General features: G+C 36.0%; 1 protein-coding gene across 20 annotated transcripts in view; it reads left to right on the forward strand.

The window, feature by feature from the left end:
* Nucleotides 1-21,447, forward strand: part of Pex5l (peroxisomal biogenesis factor 5 like) — a 228,469-nt gene that overhangs the window by 104,120 nt on the left and 102,902 nt on the right. For 8 of the 20 annotated variants that reach the window (XM_048814237.1, XM_015494330.2, XM_048814242.1 and 5 more), the window contains one exon: nucleotides 18,682-18,786. The exons of 8 other annotated variants lie outside the window; for them this stretch is intronic. In XM_048814237.1, coding sequence (XP_048670194.1) covers nucleotides 18,682-18,786 — 105 coding nt within the window. Of the gene's footprint in view, nucleotides 1-16,313; nucleotides 16,380-18,681; nucleotides 18,787-21,447 lie in introns of all 20 variants that reach the window. 4 more of the 20 variants (XM_048814231.1, XM_048814232.1, XM_048814236.1 and 1 more) reach the window with 1 other exon arrangement.

Below are 21,447 nucleotides of genomic sequence, written 5' to 3' on the forward strand. Positions count from 1 at the left end.
AAGCTTATTAAGGCATGTCTAGAGAATAGATATTTATTCTCCTGATGGCCTTGGGCAAATGGTTTAACCTCTCTGAGCCTATCTCCTTTTTATTAAACTCAGGAAGAATAATACCTTCATTTTGTAAGATTTTCATGAGGATTAAATTAGGTCAACCACGTCATTGAGCTGTCACACAAAGGTTCCCTGTTAATGCTCAGCTCTTTCCTCACTTAAAACCATGTTTTTTTGAAACACTTTGGATTCAAACTCTGCATCAGAAAAAAGGATGATTCAGATCCTCTGTTAAAGCTAAGGGAAGGATGCTTAAACACAAATTTTATTTTATAAAAGGCCCAACCTGGCTAAATCAAAATGAGATTGAGAGAGGAAGGAGGGGGCCCTCAGGAGAGCCCCTCTGGAAAGGAAAGGACTAAGGAAGAAGCCATCTGAAAGAATCAGGTTCTGACTGGGAGGCCGTGAGGGCAGCCGTCCTGGAGATCCCTCCAGATCTCAGCCTTGAGGGTTCCTCTCCCCTGTCTGCCTCCAGACTGACTGTAGTCACAGAGTGAGCTCTAACGTGTATCAGGTGCTGTGACAAACACCTTACATGTATTCCGATAGGACCTCGGTCACAATCACTCTTTGGGGTATATACTCATATCACAACTATTTTTTAGATGAAGTGAGACACAGAGAGATGAAGCAGGAAGAACTAGGAAGTGCCTGAGCTGGGTTGAGAGCCCAGAGGTTTTTTTTTTTTTTTTTTTTTTTTTTTGGCGGGGGCAGGGTAATCAGGGATTGAAGTCAGGTGCACTTGACCACCGAGCCACATCCCCAGCCCAATTTTGTATTTTATTTAGAGACAGGGTCTCACGGAGTTGCTTAGCACCTCGCTTGGCTTTGAACTTGTGATCCTCCTGCCTCAGCCTCCTGAGCCGCTGGGATTACAGGGATGCACCACTGCACCCAGCAAGAGTTTGTACTTTTAACCCCTTTGTCTCATTCCCTCTCTTCAGTGCTGTGGTCAGCAGCCAAGTCTGTCTGATGCTGAGCCCACACTCTTGGTCATGCCCTTTTCTCCTCCTGGGTTCCACTTAGTGGTACTTCAGAATTTGCACTGCAGTCTGTTTCCTGCTTGGAGAAAAGCACATGAATTCCAAGCAACCTCTCTGAATAAACTCCTACTGCCACACAGGACACACTGGGCTGGTAGAGTGAGAGCCAGGATTAGGGCACAAGCACACTGGACCCCAAGCTCTGCTCTCTTCTACTCAGCACTGGATATATTTATGCTGAAAACCCTGGAGCCATCATGGCACAGAGGCTTTTTTAAGTGTCCCTGAAGTGTTTCATTAGTAAAACTCCCTTTCTACCTCCCCCTGAATCAAGAAGCAAAGAGCCCAAGTTCAAGTCCAAGCACTCTCACTTAGAAGTTCTGATTCAGGTAAAATTGTTTTGTTTTGTTTTGGTTTGGTTTTGAGCTTTTCCATTCTCATCTGTTGAAATGGGAATAATGACATCTACTCCACAGCTTTATACTGCAAGAGCTCAGGGCAGGGGGTGAACACTGTGGACAGTTGAGAAACATTAGTCTCCTTTTCTTTCTGCTCTGCTTATTTCTTCATCTGTCCTTTCTCTTGGGCAAGATAAAAGCCATCACCATTTTAAATGGCATAAGCCCTCTGCCACCATTGGTGGGTGGCTGCCAGCGTACATGAGACACATCCACAGGCAGTGGACAGTGAGGGGAGTCTGTGGAATGAAAGCAGCATTTGGAATTTGCTTCAGAGTCCTCCATTCCCCACTGAACACTGTATTTCAAGGATAAGTGAGGATTTGGAAGTGCATTCCGCAGACACGGGAACTTGATATCATTCTATGCTCTAGTGGCTTCTCCTCTCTACATTCTGGATTCTTTTTGTGTATAGCAGTCACCATTAAAAAGAAAAAGACAAAGTCTATGAAATACTAAGACATCCTGCCCAATTCTTCATGTGGAAGATCGAGTAGAATCCCTAAAGCACTTGGGCAAAGTGGCTTCTGACACTTCCTTTAATGACACCACAGTGAAGAACAGTGGTGGGACATGATTATGGGTTTGACACTGAAGTTGAAGTTCTCTCCACCACTACGGCAAGCTGCCTCTTTCTACGTGACGGATAAGAATGCATGAAACAAATAGAAACAGTTTTTAGGCTGTGAAAACATTTCCCAGGCAGGATTGTCAGGAACTGGGTCTTCGTTTTGGCAGATAATTATGGGACCCTTTATAGGCACCCTTGATTCACACTTGATGCAACTCAGACTGCTTCTGTGTCCAAGTTCACAGGGTGTTTGGCACATGTTTCCTCTTGAGTAATTTGCAAATAGGATGGGCTGCCACTGGATGAGCAGGGCTAGGACCCATGGGCAGGACACCTATGCATCATGTTTCTGTGATGAAGGGAAAGGTAAGCTTGGCAGAAACTTCTCCTTATCTTTCATATAAAAAAAACTGAAAAAAAAAAAACCCACAAATAGTTAAGTGTCAGAAGTGCTTGCTTTTCTTATCTCTTCTGAGATAACATTTGACAAAATGTCCATTAGAGAGAAGAACAAGGACTGCTCCTTCCAAATTCCCTGCTCCCTGCTCACCTGTTTCAGTTTTTTCATCTATAAAATGGTCATGATAAAAGTATACACCTGGGCTGGTGTTTTGGCACATGCCTGTAATCCCAGGGGCTCAGGGGATTGAGGCAGGAGAATCACTAGTTCAAAGCCAGCCTCAGAAACTTAGCAAGGCCCTGAGCAACTCAGTGAGACCCTGTCTCTAAATAAAACACACAAAAAAAGGCTGGAGATGTGGCTCAGTGGTTAAGTGCCCCTGAGTTCAATCCCTGATACTGAAAAAAAAAAAAAAAGAAAGAAAAGTATACACCTGGAAGAGTTGTTGAGATATCTAGGTAATATTGGAATACATGCAAAGCATTTGTCACAGTACCTGATATATTTTAGATACTAAATAACTGATTACAGTCATCCTTCTTTTCTGTGGTTCCACATTAGTTGATTCAATCAAACTCAAATTGAAAATATTCAAGAAAAAACAATCTCATCTGTACTGAACATTTATAGTCTTTGCTTTCTTGTAATTATTCCCTAAACAGTTCAAAAACTTTTTTACAAAGCAGTTGCGTCATATTAGCTATTATAAGTAATCTAGAGATGATTTAAAGCATACGGAAGGATGCACATAGGCTATATGCAAATACTATGTCATTTTACCTAGGGGACTTGAGCATCCATGGATTTGGGTATCCAAGGGGTTCCTGAAACAAATCTCCCATGGATACTACAAATAGCATTACTACTATTGTTAGGCACCTGTCCATCTCCCATGGATACTACAAATAGCATTACTATTATTGTTAGGTGCCTGTCTTCAGGCAATCCTGTCTCTGGGTTTCAAATACTTCTATAAAATGAGGATGTGATCATCACCATTCTAAAGATGTGTCTGTGAGACTGACTGAGAGTTGTCAATGTGCTTAATACCATTTCAGCCATCAATTTCATGACTGCCACTCCAATGGACATCTCTTTTCTTTGGACCATGACGCTTTTCAAAAAAGCTCACAATTCTGAGCCATTTCCTTAAAAGTAGAAATTCTTATTTTCATTTGTTAAACGTCAAATAAAGAAATGTCTGGTTCTTGGGAGCTCCAAACTGGAGAGCACATCCAATACGCAGCCACCTGCTCCAGCGCTGACTTCATCCACACCGCCTCTCGCCTCCTTTGTTCTCATGCAGCTCAGGAAATTGTTTAACTCAGAAGATCAGAAAGTGCTCCCAATCCTCCTCTGGGAAGAACACATAATTACTATATTTTCACATAAAACATTATTGCAATTTTCAATTTTTTCTACTAACCTTCAAAAAGTGACTTCTCTGCCCATATCACATCACTAAGCTAATTTGCGTTGGTGTCAATATCACTAAACACGAATGCACTAGTCCTTCTTTAAGGCATTTTTTAAATGAAAGTTATAGTTTCTTCTCTTCTGTTTCATTTAACCTCTATGCCAGCCTGATCTCCCTGAATCTTAGGATCAGGATAAGATCAGGATAAGACACTCCTGAGCTGTGAAATTCAACACCTCCCACCCCACTACACAAGATTTTTGTGAATTCTCTGGTTCTGAGCACCTGCTTCTACTTTACAGCTTGTTTGTGAACTTTTTAAATTCATTCAACAAACAGTTAAGTACCAAAATACCTCCTCTGTGCCAGGCACTATTTTCTGGACTGTTCATGAACAACACTCAGCAAAACACACAACATTACTCCTCTGTCTTTTCTTCTTCCTCCACATCTTGTCAAGTTAAACTTGGAACTTGGCTCCGTCCCTCAAATACAAGCAAAAGACTTCATCTATAGAAGATATTTGTGTCTGCAGCAGATATCACTGGAAATTTGGGAGAATAATTGGGGAAAGGAGAAGGGATGGGGGAAGAGGATTAAGTTGGCACTAAAAAAAGAGTTTTAATTTTGAAGAAGTGTTTTTAGCCAATCTTCATTCTCGCCTTTTCCACATTGCTGAATTCTCCTTCTTCCATGTTGCTATTATATTTTAATCCAAATGGAATTTCCACCACCCTCACAAGGGCTTTGCAGAAAATATGAAAATGGCCTATGACTGTGCCATACCCTCTTAACCGCCTTTTCCTCAGTTACTGAAATGAAACCAAAAAGTTTGAAGTTATCACTGGAAAGGACTCCATGTGCATCTTATCCTGAAGCCATTGCCATCCCTAGCCTCTGCTCAGATGTTGGTGGAAGAATTTGGGAAGGAGATGGTTTTATCCACTGTAACCTAGATTTGGAAGAAACCTAAAGAAGTCTTAGGCAGACATAACCATGTATCATCTGCCAACCTCTCCATGCCTTCTTTCATTCAATAATCCTTCATTTTATCACCTATACCCCAGAAGACCTTGTGTGTGTGGCAACACTAAATAGAATGAGACCCAACGTCTAACTCCAAGGAGATTGCAGTTCAGACTTCAATAAAGAAAAGGTGGCTATTGAGCTGAATCTGGAAGAATTAGCAGAATTCACCATGTAGAAAGGAGAGGGAATTCCAAATGAAATTTTTTTCCTGCAGAAAACAAAACCAGGGTAATTTGATCTATGCAGCCTTAATCCACATGGTGAGTGGTGCCTAGACCTGGCAAGGGGGAGCCATGGGATAGGGAAGAAATGAAACAGGATCCTGCAGATCTCAGAACATTCCCTGTCATGATGTGACTCCAAAAGAAAATCATAAACCTTTATAGGATTTAAACTGAAAACAAATAAACAAGTAAAATTTTACCATAATAATTAAAAGAGACGTAACTAGACAATAAATTCTATTAATAGAGAAATCCAAATTAAGTTCCTCAAAAAACTGTCACTTGGCTTATTTACTCTGCCATAGTTTTATTTTATTGTTAACTGAAACCACAGTGATATTAAAATATCCAAATTCAAGAAATATACTACTCTATTTCTAATTAATCTTCTCTGATAAAATAATGATTTCTTTTTAAATGAAGAAAAAGTGCAAACTTTGTTTTTACTTTTGAAAGAAAAGGTCAAATCCTAAACCTATTGAACAAATTATGTTTTAAAATCTTGGGAAAGTCATGCAGAAAAAAATATATATCCAAAACTTTCTAATCTTGATGACTTTACTAACAGAGTAGGTTGAGCTTTTTACTAAAATGGAAAATCTCTTAAAATAATTTGCAATGAGAACTTTAAAGACATTTATTATAAAAGAAGACCATAAAGTGAATATAACTTTTTTATACTGTTGAATTAAAGACACATAAGTTATGCCTAAAGCAACTGTCTGGCCTAAGAGAAAAAACAGGAAGTAAGCTTTTAAAATATCTGACCCTTCTAGAACTTTGATGGTAACATTTGGGGGAAAGCAGCCTTTGGGTGTATTTAGAAAGGAAGTCGTTGACTTTAGGTCTAGTAAAATACCATAAAGCTTCAAATAATAAGAAGATTCAAAAGCACTGGAGAATTCTAATTAATTGAAAACTTTCATTATCTTAAGACCAACTAAAGGGTGGAAAAACACTCCTTTTCTAGTGATAAATATTCCTATATATGTTAATATGTCCTTCTTCTCCCTTACAAAGTGCAATATTCTAAGCCTAATATTTTCTTTGAAGAATGAGGACATCAGGGCATTTGCTGGGTGCATCTGTTCTTGCTCTATAGTTCTTCCAGAGGTGGTTGTCAGAGATGGGGTTAAATGACTACAAATAATATGTCAATGTGAGAACAACAAAGATTTTTAAAGTTAAAGGAAATATATATAATCTATCTAAAATTTTAAGTTTTCTAATTAAATATCAGTATCATGTAGTTGCTTTTATCTGGAGAACTAAAAGTCCATGATGCATTATTTAGCAGGTTGAACTGAGTTCAATTCAAATTTCTTTTAAATGTTAATTCTTTTGATATATATCTGAGAGTTAGAAAGAAGAAAATGTAGAAACTAGCAGGGAATCCACTTACAGCATATTGGAAAAACTACATAAGCAACTTAAAACTGATTAGATTTCTCTTCTGCCTATTTGTAGTAGCTTGGGACACAAAGTATGAGCATATATCCAGTACAGGAGACATAGGCAATCATGCTTAATGACCAGCGTAGTGGAAATTATCCAATATATCCATGAATAAAATGGTCCACCAAACTCTCCTAATTCTTCAGAATTGGAAACAAGATATGAATGTAATGCTTATTTATAATTTACCAGTCAAAACAGTGAACTAATTAGTAGAAATATGTATTTTGAGGACTGCTAGAAATGTTTCAAGAATCTTAATGTCTTCTACATTAAATTGTTTCTTAGACTTTGAAAGTAGAAAGTCACCTTTTATATTGTGATTATATAACTTTGATTGGGTAGATTTCCTAATATGGCTGTCTATTTGTCAATCCTAGAGCACATAAAACAGTCTGTGAATTCATTAGCAATCTTATGGTACCTTGGAGTTTTGCAACTGCAGCTATAATGGGCCAGTTCAAGACTTGCCTTGGAGTCTATTGTTAGGGGAAATCCATTAACTTTTTCATTTCATCTAGTGTAGTATTATCAGATTATTATTTCAAAATAATAAATATTTCTTTCAGATACTATGGACTCCCAAATGCATATGGAAAATAATTTACTCAGCTAATAGAATTTTGCAGATTTATAGCATTATTAGACCATACTGAACGCTCACCTTTACATATATTATCTATTTGAGCCTCACAAAACCCCTGTGAAGTAAGCAAGGCCATTATTAGCATCAGCTTAGAGAAGACCAAGTTCTCTTTCCAAGGTCACACAAGAAAGGAAAGCATTTGTTCTCACTTTTAAGTCCACTTCCTGTGCTGTGTCCATATAGATCACCTAAGCTCAGTAACAACATGCATGTAAAACCACGATACCATACAAAGCTGGGTTAGAGCAACCCTCAGCAACTTAAAGAGTTCACAGATCGGCAAATGGACTAATACATAAGAAAAGGCAAAAATGTTCTTTCCTTTCTGGTTTGTCAGTTGAAGTACAGCCTCTAATAAAGCAGCTGTAGAATACAGATAGTGGGACTTGGGTCTATGCACAATCCAAACACTGGGTCTGGAGTCATCTGCCTCCTAGCCCAGCCATCCTGGATATCACCAAGTATGATAGGGGAGAGAACTGAGAAGTGTCTTCTTTGGTTTTTAATAAGTACTTAAGTAGTAGTTCCAATAGCAAATTTCATACATGTATTGATATTTATAACAAGTGTCCTACATTTAAAACTAATCAGGACTGCGATTATAGCCAGAAAGTTTAATAGAAAAGTAAAATGAGCTGGTATATCATGTGTATAACCAACAGAGAGTTACAGATTTAAGGGGAAGTTGGTTTTATTTAAAACATTTAGGCCCCCTAGGGGTTCTAATTCATTTAAAGTTCTCTGTGAATATCATCCTAAGCTGTTGTCTACATACGTAGGTCAGAACAGGCCAGCCTGTATCTGATAGCCAGAGACAAGCTACAAGCCTCCTCCAAAATAGGCTACAGTGAAATTAGCAAGAGCTTTTTGAAAAATATTTAAAACTACCTGTGATTTTTTTCCAAGTGTTCCATTTTTAACTGCTCTATTTTTTGTACACATTATGTATTTTAACTCATGTTTATATTAACTAACTAAACTCTTTTAAATGTATATAATTTAAGAAACTTTTAGTTGGAAGCAAGTAATTTCTTTGGAGCTTTAGAAATCAAAGGAAACTTGATTTTCCACAAGAAAATTCTTTTTCAAGAAGTTCCATACTGTAACTCAAGGTCACGTGGCTCAAACCTCAGTTCAGTTTAAGAAAGCAGAGCCCCTGTTGGCAATGACTGACTGACCACTCCAGACACAGTCTTCATTCTTCAATCTTTTGGGCAACTATCCCTGACATTGTCATTGTCCATTACAGGTGGCCAAGGGTTCAAAGGTTCTAGTTTTTAGTATCTATGATGTTATTTTGATCACACTAAAAAAAAAAAAATGAAAAGGAATTTGCTGAGAAGGCTTAAAATACCCCTCTGAGTAAATCATCTTTGGACTTTTGTAACTGCTTGACTGAGGTACAAAAGACAGACCACTTTGGAATCATTCATAGGTAGTAGTTCTGTGACCATATTTGTTGGCTGGGGCTTCCATAAAACAGTCGCACAGATTGATTGACTTAAACAATAAAAATTTATTTTCTCCTGGTTCTGGAAAAAAGAAGTTTGAGATCAAGGTGTTGGCAGGGTTGGTTTCTTATGAGGTTTCTCTCTCTGGCTTATAGATGGCCAGTTTCTCCCTGTCTCTTCACAGGGTCTTCTCTCTGTGCATGTCTGTCCTAACGTGCTTTTTAAAGAATACCTGTCAGATTGGATTGAGACCCACAAGGCCTCCTTTTAACTTAATGACCTCTTTTCCAACCCCATTTCCAAATAAGAGTCACATTCTGATGTACTAGAATGAAGGTTTGCAGCTTAAGAATTTTAGTGGACACACCTTAACACCTAAGAGTCACTAATCCTAGAACATTAGAGAAATGTTTTTTGATTATCTACTGGTGGCTAGATTGAGCATCATCTTTTTGCTTCTGATCTTTGATTTCAATGCTTTCTTAGTCCTTTTAAGTCATCCCAGCCCTAGGCTTTGCTTATTGATTACGGATACTCAGATTTCCATCTTAATTTGCTCATGGATTAGACCTTTTATCCATGCTGTGATGATTCTGTGTCTCTATTGCTGTAATTCAAGTCTCTTTTCACGTTTATTTTTCAATTTCCTTTATTTGTCCCTCTATAGTCCCTGAGCCTTCCAAATTCAGGTCCATTCAGTGTTTTCTGTACTAGCCAAAAACTGGAACCACCCCAATGTCCATCAAAAGTTAAATGGATATATTGTGGTATATTCAGATGATGGAATACCATACAACAATGAGAACAGAACTATCACTACTTACTCCATGGATGAATACAGACATAACATGGCACCATTTTAAGTCAACAGAGTTCATGATCTTAGCAGTCACAGTTCATAGTCAATTATTATGTATTGGGTACTCACTATGTGCCAGGCATTGTAGAAAATGTTTTCATATATACTATGTCATTTTAATTCTCACAAATTTGTGAAGTAGACAGCATTTCAATCCCATTTGCAGAAGGTAAAATGGAGGCTTAGGATAATTTACAAAATGCAGAACTGGGATTGAAACTCCTGTCATGACTCCAGTCCTAGGGTGAGAGCCAACAGGCCACATGACCATTTTTCTTTCTCCTGGAAGATACACTGGATGCATTAGTTGATAATCACCTTGACCACATCTGGCTACACTGTGGCTCACAGCACCAAGGTTTCTCTGTCCTTTTCTTATCTATTCACAAGATGAAAGAGAATATGCATCCGCTTTCAAGGAACACAGAGGCATTCAGAGGAAACAACCCACACACATTGCCAATGACCCCCAGAGGAATATCAGGACAAGCTGAGTCCAATCCATAATTTTAGTATAGGAATTCCCAAAGCCTCAGTTTTTCTCTTGGAAAGCTGTTTCAGAGACATCAACCAGATGGAGTACCTTACCTGCAGAGCTTCTTGGCTAGTAGCTTATGAATTTGGCCTGATTTCTATAAAATGCATTTCCTAAGTTATATCAACAAAACTGGGGCATTTGGGGACTGGGGAACAAGCAGATAAAAGCATTTGCACCTGCCAGAAAATTAGGAAAGCCACAAAGAAGACTACTGAACCATCAGTCTCCAAGGCCACAATTCTGGCTCATACATTAGTAATAGAATTCGCCTGAAATATTCATAGAGGGGGTGAACTCCGGTTCAACAGTGAATGGCCCTTTTCTAGAATGAAATCAGATACAGTGTAACTCCACCTTATGACATCTGGATAAACCTGTCTCAGATTCAATAATTTGGTAAGGGTATATTTAACACATGATGGTTCAACTGTTTCTAAAAAGGAGGGAATTCAATGTCTTTGCCCCGAGATAATGACCTTCAACATTTAAAGGCCTCCAATGTGGTAGGAGGATAAAATTCTTTCTTGTGATTTGTTCTTTGATTTAGTATGTATATTTTATTTACTAAAGGCAAGAAATTGGGAGAATAAATTGAATCATCAATAAGTAAAACAGTTTCAGGGGTAAACTACATTAATTCAAGGGAAGTTTTTCATCATCTTGACTATTTTTTTAACCTATATAGATTCTTATTCATTATATTTGCTTTGAAATATTTTCTAATTTTAGAAAACATTGAAACTAAAAAATTATAAAAATTAAGGAACCAACTTTTTATATGTGTTGGAGGACCACATATGTGTGGGAGGACCCCGGTTTCCTCATAAGATCTAGTAGCCTACACCTGCATGGCTACCTGTATACACTAGAAACCAGGTCTCAAGGTCTCTTCCCTGACTCCCTACCCAAGAGGTCACACACATCTCACCTCCTGCTATGCCCCAAGTACTATTGAACCAGCATAGTTTCAGCAACTACCTATGCAGGTGATAAGTGATCCTCATACTTCACGTCCTCTCAAGTGCCATGACATCCATTTATCTGTGCTTGTTCTGGAGGGGGAGGGGATTTTTTTGAAAAGAAAAAGAAAGTAATCTTAAGGACTTTGTATTTTCAGTCATTTTCCTTTTTTCTTAAAATTGACCTTTAAAGTAAATGGGCTTTAGGATTTGTTGTTGATGTTGTTGTTGTTGTTCATTTGTTTGTTTGCAAATTGTCTATTTGACAAGGAATTGAAAATAATAACAACAACCCTTTAACTTGAATTACATTTGGGGGATACATATTTCAGATAGTCATCAAAGGCCTCCCAAAATATAACAAATTTGAGATTTGACTCACAAAAAAAATATATTTCATTGTACTTTTACTGCTTAATTATCCAGTATGTATTCTTTATAACATCCTCAATATAAGGCCAATGTCAAAAGCAGAAAAATGTTTAAGTCAGTCCATGCTAAGCAGAAAGAGTTGCTTGCAGGTATACATCAAGGAGCTCACCCTTAAGATAAAATAACTCACAAGTAATTCAGAGCCACATTAATCAGAGGAAACCTAGAAGTAAAACTTCACTGATTCAGAGCTGGTCATAGGCGGAGGAGGACTGAGTACTCTTGCCTTGACCATCTGTGATGAGAATCAGGGTAAATAATCTTGGGACTACAGTGTGACTGAAGTGGACCAGAATGTTTAAACTTCTCCAAAGAACAAACAAATGGTGAATTTTTTATAGACAAATGGATCTTGTTAATTAAAAAAAAAGTCTTATCTGTCCTTTCAAGCAAATTTTAAGCACCTTTACCTGACAACACTGTATTAATTTTAATGAATTTCCATTTATATGCTTGAAACTATTTCAATTCCTTAACCATCTAATTAAAACTTTTTATCTCATTCAGAGTCACCTTCCATCAAAGTTGGCCATATTATGTGATTTCAGAATCTTGAATAATTTGAGAAAGATACCCAGTATATGTATATTTGTTGCATACCTGAGTACCTGTTATGTGCCTGTGGAGACCTATACCAAATAATGCAATATCATTCATAAGTAAAAAACAAAATATTTGCTCTCACAAGACAGTGTCATTGGTGAGACATAGATGAAAACATTTTACATAAAAAAACAGATTATAATAAGCCCCCAGGGAGGAGCTTAAGCTACATGCACAGCTAGGGACTTTGGGATACTGGACAGTTCTGCTCCTCAAGTGACCAACTATGCCATCAGGGAAAAAAATGGCAAGAAGTGCTTTGGAACCAATTGGTGACTCTGGCCATTGAACACACACACACATATACACATAAATATGTATATATATTTATGTATATATACATTTATATAGATAGATTTTTTTTAAAATAAAGGAAGAGAGAAGTTGGCTGAAATTCCTCAGAAGTGCTTCTGGATAGTCAATCAAGACAGAATGAGATGCTGACACCTGTTTTCTGTTTTCTGGAGGCGTTTATGTTCTAAGAGTAATGATACTATACTCAGGGGCTTTCTGCCTTGGTCCTAAATGCTCTGAATTTTTTTTTATAGAGGAATGGCCCATGAAGGGAAAAATTCACAGAGCCCATGAAAGTCAGACTTTCACCCAGCACCAAGAATTCAGGCCAAGGAAAGTAAATCTGCACAGGTGGCCTTGAAATTCCAGTGGTTTTTATGGGTGAAGGCTTATTGTCAAACACCGTAGAAATTGTTATCCGTCTATTTCTGCCGTCTGCTCTCCACCCCACCCATCTATAGTCCTTCCAGAAGGGCAAAACAAAAAAAGTTCCAATTAACACATAACACAAACTGAAGGCACAGAAGTTGTATAATAGAAGGTAATTAGAGTCACTCCTCATTGATCTCAGAAGACTTCCCGGAGAAGTTTATGGCTTGAAGAAGTATACACCAGGGTCACTTGGGTCTGAAAAATACAAAGCTGGATTGAGGGGATAAAGACACAGTAAGGGAGAAATAGATGGTGAATGGGGAGCCCACCTCTTAAATTCCTCTTAAATTTATTTGCCATTATTGCAAATAAATAGTCACCAATATATTTGCTGTGACTTGACTATTCTTATTAGGGAATAGGAAATCACATATTTCCAGCCACAGATCACTGAACCCATGGGGAATTCATTATGAGTTGTGAAATTCACATTTGAATCTCTGATTAAAAGAATAGAATTCTGTCCATGCTTCCCAGTTATTTACAACTAGATGGCACTTCCTTCAAGATGTTTAGAAAGAAGAACCAATATGCCCAGATGTAGTTCTATTTCTACCACTTTAAAAATGAACAAAACACTCTGTCCAGGTTGGGGGTGAGTTAAGATAGAGCCAGCACATGCTGAACCCTACTCTATGTTGGAGAAAATCTACAGGAGCACACCCAACTGGGAAAGGACACCAAATGGTAGGCAGAGGCCACTGGAAAACATTACCTGACCTTTTCCATGTTAAAGAGAGCTTGACACTTATCATGACATTCACCTTCCCAAGTGAAATGATGTTTGCCTGTCTCTGCACATGAGCATGAGAAAAGCCATTAGAACTGCTAGTCTTTTCATGGCCAGGTTCATGCAGGTGCTTAAGTTCAGGGTGCTGATTTGTAAGACCTATAATTTTTAGCATATGTGAAACTGAATATTTCATTTCAAAGTGTTTCTAAAATTATGTAGATATATTTTGTATTCATTTACATGTATTATATGTATATGAAGAAATATATGCAATAGATTTATACTTATAAGCTTGAAGGTAATATGTCTATCCTTAAAACATTCATCCTAAAAATACTATTTAATTTCCAACATTGTAAAAATAAAATATAAAATTTTGGAAAAATGCATGAAAAAATCAGAGATACTATTTTTATTTTTCCTATTTCTATTTTTACTCAATTTTTGGCAACAATATGTTCTTGTTTTTGATTATTATAATCAGAACAAGAAAAAGACTATTTTTAAAATCCACATACTAGTTTTAGGTAAGCAAACTTATTTAATATTATAGTCATTTAAAAAAAATTTTAAAAACTAATAAAAAAATTTTAAAAAAAGAATTTATAGCAAGGTTTTTTTAAAAAAATATTATAGTCATTTACTTTCTATCTTAATATGTTTTTCATTTCTTTTGCTTAATATCTCCAATACATAGAGTCTAGATTGTTGTTGATAAATAATATACATAATTTTTAAATTACAAACTCCATGGTAGTGATAATAGAATTGGCAACTAGGAAATTGATTACAAATGAACTGTAACTGTGGAATTGCATTCTTTAAGTATTTCACGCACCCAAAATAGAACTCAAACAATCTTGGTAAAGATGGCATAATGGCATTTAGTTCCTGTTTAGCAAGAATTAGATGAAGCTAGAGCTTATTAAGCCTGTTAAGGTCCATAAAATAAAAAGTTTGAATACATGAAATGCTTAGATTCATTTTCTATGAAGAGAAAATGAAACAGAAGCATTTTGTTAGGAATGTGATCCTGAGTAAAATCGTGGATGGTTGATTCTTCCAGAATAGAGGAGGAAAACACATCTCAATATTGATCATCATCTGAGGATGCTGGAGCTATAACTCATTGGTAGAGCACTCACCTAGTGTTCTGGGGGGCCCTGAGTTCAAATCCCCATCATCATAAAAAAAAATATTTTTTTCTTATAGCCATAGCCAGTATAAGTGATTATACTGAGAAATGAGTGCCACCTGTACTTCAATATCAAAAACAATAATATTCATGAGAGTCAGTGGAGAACATGAGGGAGAGCTCTCCAGCCTCCTTCAACCAGATAAACAAATAGCACCCATGTGGTAGAGAAGGAAGCAGGCAGGCCTGGGAGGCCAGTCTGGAATCTCCTCCTGCCTCCATCACAGATTTTTGGGGGGAGCCTTAGCCAAACCACACAAGCATTGAGCTTCAATGTCCTCAGCCATCTGTGGAAGGATACTATCTACCCTCAGAATTACCATGAGATCAAACAAGTGAAATTACGTCAGACGTCTAACAGAATGCCCAGCACATGGTAGCATCTCAAAATAGTTTAATTCCCTTCTCTGTGAGACAGGACTGCAGCCAACACCAGTTCATCTAAAGACATCTGGTGGCTCCACAGCCTGGTATGCAGCCTGAACAGATCCTATGACATCCAATATGTTGTAATCTGTATCTTCTGTTGCACATTAACAAAAAGAAAACTAGTGGGTCAAAATTTGGATTTTTTAATAAATAATATCACTTGCTATATTCCCTTCATTGCATTCATTTTTGCCTGTTTTTATAATAGGAAAAAAAAACAAGACTATTCTTAATAGTTATTCATTAGAAAGGCTATCATTTTATGATTCATTGGTGAAGAAACAAATGCTAAGAGAAACAGAGAAATAGCAAAAAATTTTCAACAGCTAAGCATCATGAAAAACAAGTCTCCCCTTATGCTAATATTGTTTTCTAAACAGTCAAAAATATCTCAAGAAATTCAACACAATAGTGGGAAGACGTGATTTTCACAGGCTATTGGAAAAGAAGTAGGCTGAAATAATCACTAGAGGATGTCACCAAGTGGTAAACAACTTCTGAAGTTTCACAATTCTTTTCTGTTCTTTCCAAGAATGATCTAGAGGCATACAATCCTATAGAAGTATATAAGCCCCTTATATGGATTGGGTGTGTTTCCAGTGTATAATAGATCAATTGAACCTTTCATACAGCTTTATTTAGAAAATTGGGTTTGAAGACTGAATAATTATGTGTATATATACTTCTTTTAATGTTTTAAGCCACTGACTTCAAAAAAGAAAAAAAAATGGTATGGTCATATTAGAAAAAAAATGACAGACTCAGTCCTGCAGAGTTGCTGATAAGCAAATTATACTAGTTTCATGAATTGCTGAATCAATTATCAGCCACATTCTGAATTCTAGAAGTATTATCCCACAAGATAAATGGAGAAATCAAAAATAACCACAACTTGATGTTACAATAGCAGGTGGAGATGGTGCTAGGATGCAGGAGAGATCTTCTTGATATGTGAGTGTCTTCCCTTGGGTTGGCAGTGCCTTAGACACTGTATCTGGAGCCATGGAGATGTCATTGTGGCAGACCTTCCCTTTCTGATCTCAAGTCTGTATCACACTAGTGAGGCTCGTGGGATAGTATCTCAAAAGCCAAAAGGCTGTACAGAAAATGTTGCTAGCAGGCACTAACATGGGTGTCCTGACTCTTTTCAGGTAGTAGGTGTAACCTTGAAGAAAAAGTGGCACTGTCTTCAAAAAAGTGACCTGACCCTGGCTTTGGTGGGTTTTTTCTGCAAGAATAAAAAGCACCGCATGTGTTTATTATACATCCTTTCTAGCTGACCACTGCTTTGTTCTAGAGTTCAGCATGAAAGGACTAATTTTTGTTTTGTTTTTGTTTTTGTTTTTGTTTTAGTGAAATGGCATGTCCGTTGCTAATTTTAGCTATTATAGTTGCATATGTAAAAAAAAGTATCTCTATATAGTGTATGGATTGGTAGCATTTCAAATAAATGGTGTATTGAAAAATTGAAATTTTTTGAGATGCTTATCAATTGACATTTTTTTTCTTAGCCCAAGAAAAGAGTCTGAATTATAATTTCTTAGAATTATATCTTATAATATTAGATTTGTTCTTTTAAGTATAGTAGGAATTTAAATATAAATATAAGCATGCCACTTTTTTATTGCTATATTATGAGAACTTCTTGGAGCATGGAAAGACTTCCTCACATGTGATTTTGCTCTTTTGAAAAAAAACTGAAAAAATATTTGTTATAAACCACATTTAGTGTGTAAAATGAGTGTAGCTTATAAAGGTATACTAATCTTATAGGTTATAATGTTTTAACCAGATAATTTTTATATTTGAAAAAAAATGTTTTAACATTCATAGTACCATAATAAATCTTTTCCCAGAATTGTTTACACCTCTATTTTAGAAAGTTCACATTGCCTCATTAAAGAAGAAACCTACAATCAGTATGCACCCTAATTTGCTATACAATAAATCACTATGATTCTCTTTATTTTCCCGGAAATCAGATATTCTAAGGATTGTTAGCCATATAACATTTTCAGAACACATATGAAAATTGCTACTGATGTATCTGCTAAATAAAATCTCTAGCATTTGATATTCTATCTTATCATTCAGTAATGCTAAAGTCAAAATAAAGCAAAGAAACAAACTTATAGCATTGTAAACAAATGCATACATTTGAGGTCTATTAACTGCAAAAAAAGAGAAATTCTCTTTGTTCTCATAATAAAAGCTGCTCCCGGCTACAGTTTAGAAAGTTAGAAAGTCAATGCCTGACAAAAGGGATACTGTTGTGCTCCCCAGAATGTACCTTCCTTCCAAGTACTTAAAGCCCTTGGGAAGCTCAAGATAATTATGTCATTCTACTCTTTTTCATTGCATAGAAACTAACCAGGTTTATCAGGCTCTGGAGTTAATATTGACCCCTGTTCTTAATTCTCTTTCCAGATGACACATCACCATCTGTTTGTTTTTATTTCTTTGCCTATGGTATCTCTGTATGTTACATTTGTATTTTTTAAGTAGATTTACAATACAGCTGTACCTATGTGTTCTTAAATGAGTTTCTCTAGTAAGGCTTTGCCCAGTGTGACCTGAGAAAATGCAAGTTTTTTTGTTTTCAAAATATTTAAAAATTATTTAATTTTTACATAGTATGAGATGTTTCTAATGGGGTCAAGAAGGTGTTCTGTTTTGTTTCCATTATGTCACATTTACTCTCAAAAATTTCATAATCTGGTAAATTCAAGACAGCAAGAGCCAGCATACCCTACCACATACATGAGATAAGTAGAAAATAATAGACAGATACAGGTAGATGTAGATAGATTAGTGCTTTAATCATCTATTCCTTCTGAATTTATAGGGTTCTCCAAATGAAAGATATTTCTAAAATTCTACTAAAATTCCTCCACCTCAAAAACATTGAAAATTGCAAAAAGAAAAAAATATATATTTTTTTCACCAAGTTCATACTATTTCCACCAAACAAGATGGGTGAATTTATGGTATGTCAAGTCACTGAAAGTTTTAGAGATTTTTGTCTACTCTTTTTATGCCCAATTCACTAAAAAAAAAAAAACAGACTCCAAAGACCAATTAGCAAAATTCCTCTGTGAGAATCAGATCCTCATCCTAATTCCTATCCCAAATTCCTATCACTCAAAATATTCAAGGGTCATAGAGTAATAATTTTAAATGAACATAATAGGCAAACCATAGTGTTTTAAAATTGATATTATAAAAATACCTCATATCATGTTAATTGCCTTTCATATATTATACATATAAAATACTATGTTAAAATTAAATATAATATGCCAGTTGTAAAGGTGAAAAAGTAGCTAACTAAAAGTTCACAAACCATCTTTTTTCAGATTTTGTGTGTTTTCTCCTCAGCCAAAAGCTTCAAGATGCACTGGCAGCAGCCTATCTCTTCAATTTATGTTGGATTGCTCTTTAAACATTAGAATATCTTGTAATAAATAATAAGTTAAAGATTTCTCCTGACACAAGTCATTGTTGATTTCACTGTTGTAGGGAAAAGGCTCTAGGGCGGCAGATAAGGCTGTTGCCATGGTGATGAAGGAGATACCGAGGGAGGAGTCTGCTGAAGAAAAGCCCCTCCTTACTATGACATCACAGGTGGGCAGACCCTTAGGGCTCCTGTAGGAAGCTGACATATGTCAATATATCAGACAATGTGATCACTAACTAGAGAAAAGAAAAAAAAAATTAACTCTTGAACCAATTTTTTAAAAGGACAGTTTCAATGAAACAACTGTACAATATAAATGAAAATCAAAATTGCTTTAAAAATTTAGTTATTTATTCATGGATATTAATTTTCATTACTCAACTTTAGTTTAAAAAATGGATATGCAAGTAAAACATGTTGCTTCTTTAAAAGGAGTCTTGTGAATCACTTTGGGAAAGAAATAATTAAGATAACAGTACATTTGAACAACCAAAAAAAAATCAAATTCCTATGAATAAATACAGTTATATTGTATACATATGTCAGTTTACCAGTAGAATACCTAAATTTTTCTTAAATGTTAAATATATTTATGTTGTGACTATGCATACTACATATTTGTCTATACATATTTATGTGGATACCTAATTTACAGGAATGAGCCGAAAGTCCCTGAGTCCCCATGCAGAAAATGGCATTTGTGACCCTTCTTATACTTAGTGATCTTGACAACAAAAAATACCTTCTCTATTATAAGCACATGAGGGCCATTTTCAGCATTTATTATAACAAGTATAGAAAAAAAAGTTTGCATTTGTATGCAAAAACACACTGAGACAGTGAATCCTGTATGTGCTCAGGGACTTTTGAAACACCCTGTAAAATCTACATAAATATGTATAATATACTCATCACCACTCTGTGGAACTACCAGTTTTAAATTCTTAAATGAAAAATATTTTTACTTGCATTTATCTTATAATTTAGATTAGATTGTTATTTTAAACATTTCATTTTTTCCATAATGCAATAGTAAATGCAGTGATTCAGTTCCGATTATATGCACATGCCTAGAATTAGAAAAATGTCCATTTACAGTCCGCATGAAAGGCATTTATATCAAAAGCTAAATTATAGCAACTTATTTTTAGAATATCAGCAGATCTTATCTCCAGCTGCTGCCAACATGTGTGGTTTTATTTTATTCTAAGTACTATGTTGTAAGTAACAAAAATTATAACATAGAACATTGAAATTGAATAATTTTTAAAGTTATTAAAGATCCCCAGGACTTTGGGATAAATTTTAGATTCTCAGGGATTATTTTAATTCACAAAGAAGAGATTCTTCTTCCCAGTGACACATAATAGTAATTGAAATGAAATTTGCTTCATATTTGCTTCAAGTTCTCCATTCTTAATTTATATAGTAGAGCATATACAGTTTTACACTGATCTCCCACCTATAAGAAACAGACCTCTGTGAATCCCATATCCAAAATATTCAGTCCATAGTTTCTCAGGTGAATAATTGGGGAGTGAGAATTATCTGGAGGTTTTAGTGAATAGCAGAGCCATGCACATCTAGGTACCAATGTTGGTACAACAAGGCTATCACATGTCATCTCAGGACATCACAATTTAAGACAGGCTCCCATCCTCAAACTATTTTGCTATGTATTTTCAAGAAATCATTTCCAAATATTTAAAATTGCTATTATAATCTAGGCTTGAATTTAAAATTTAATGTAAAATAATATCTTGGATTTTTAACTTAGAAAAGAAATCATGATTCTTACCATCCTGTCATAATCAGAATACTTGTGTGTACCAAGTTCCTTCTTTAATCCCTGTCTAATGTTGCATTAACTGTTTCTAAGATACTAGTTACAGTTTTTCTGCATGAAGATTACATAATGCTTTCTTGGATGCATCATATTCTTGTTGCATACTGGCCAGCTTATGAATCAGCAAATGGAGAATTCTGATTCATAAAATTTAATGCACCTGTTGTGTTGATGATTTTATGAAATTAATTCAGTGACAGCTGTGATACAATTATTTCTCAGTCAAATGCAGTTTTATTAGTTGATATACTTGCTCCACTATACACAAGTGGCTTCTTCCCTGCCATGCGCCAGTGGCGTGCACAAATCCAAAAGAAGCAGAATGATCTGAAAAAGTGAGTACTTCCCATGGCAACCACAGCATTCAGTGCGTGTACCATACCACCTTCTTACTCGTTACGCTGTGTGAATGTTCCAGTGTCTCAACATGTTTGTCCCAGTGTCTCCTGTAAAGCCCTTTATGACATAGTGCTACATTCTGCTGAATACATCGACCCATTCCATCACTGGTATGTCGATACCAATCTCTCACATCATAGATTCCAGATATGTTCAATGCTAACGGCTACTCTTTCAATACTGTCTTTGGGACAAGTACTATTTCATAATAGATAAAAGAAAAAGTAAGTCCCTGAAACACTGACCGCCTTGCCTTGTTTAATAACGTCACTCAACAGATTGTAAGTGTACAATAGTCCTATATTCCAACATTTTTTAAGCGATGGAATTCTCGTGGTATGTTCCACAACTTGAACAGAGATTTAGCTAAACATACTCCAGTGAAGCCATCCATAGTACATTGAACAAACTGAAGAGAAAAGTAGAGTTGGCCAGATGATCAGAACTTAGAAAGTGCTGACTCCTTGAGATTTGCCCTTTTTTGCTTAATGTCATTATTAATTCTGAATTAACAAACAAGCTCAAGGTCATGCTGTCCTGGATTGACACTAACAGTATGTAAACAAGTGTGCATCGATGAAAG

Source organism: Marmota marmota, unplaced genomic scaffold, assembly GCF_001458135.2.
Source record: "Marmota marmota marmota unplaced genomic scaffold, marMar, whole genome shotgun sequence".
Taxonomy (NCBI): Eukaryota; Metazoa; Chordata; class Mammalia; order Rodentia; family Sciuridae; genus Marmota; species Marmota marmota.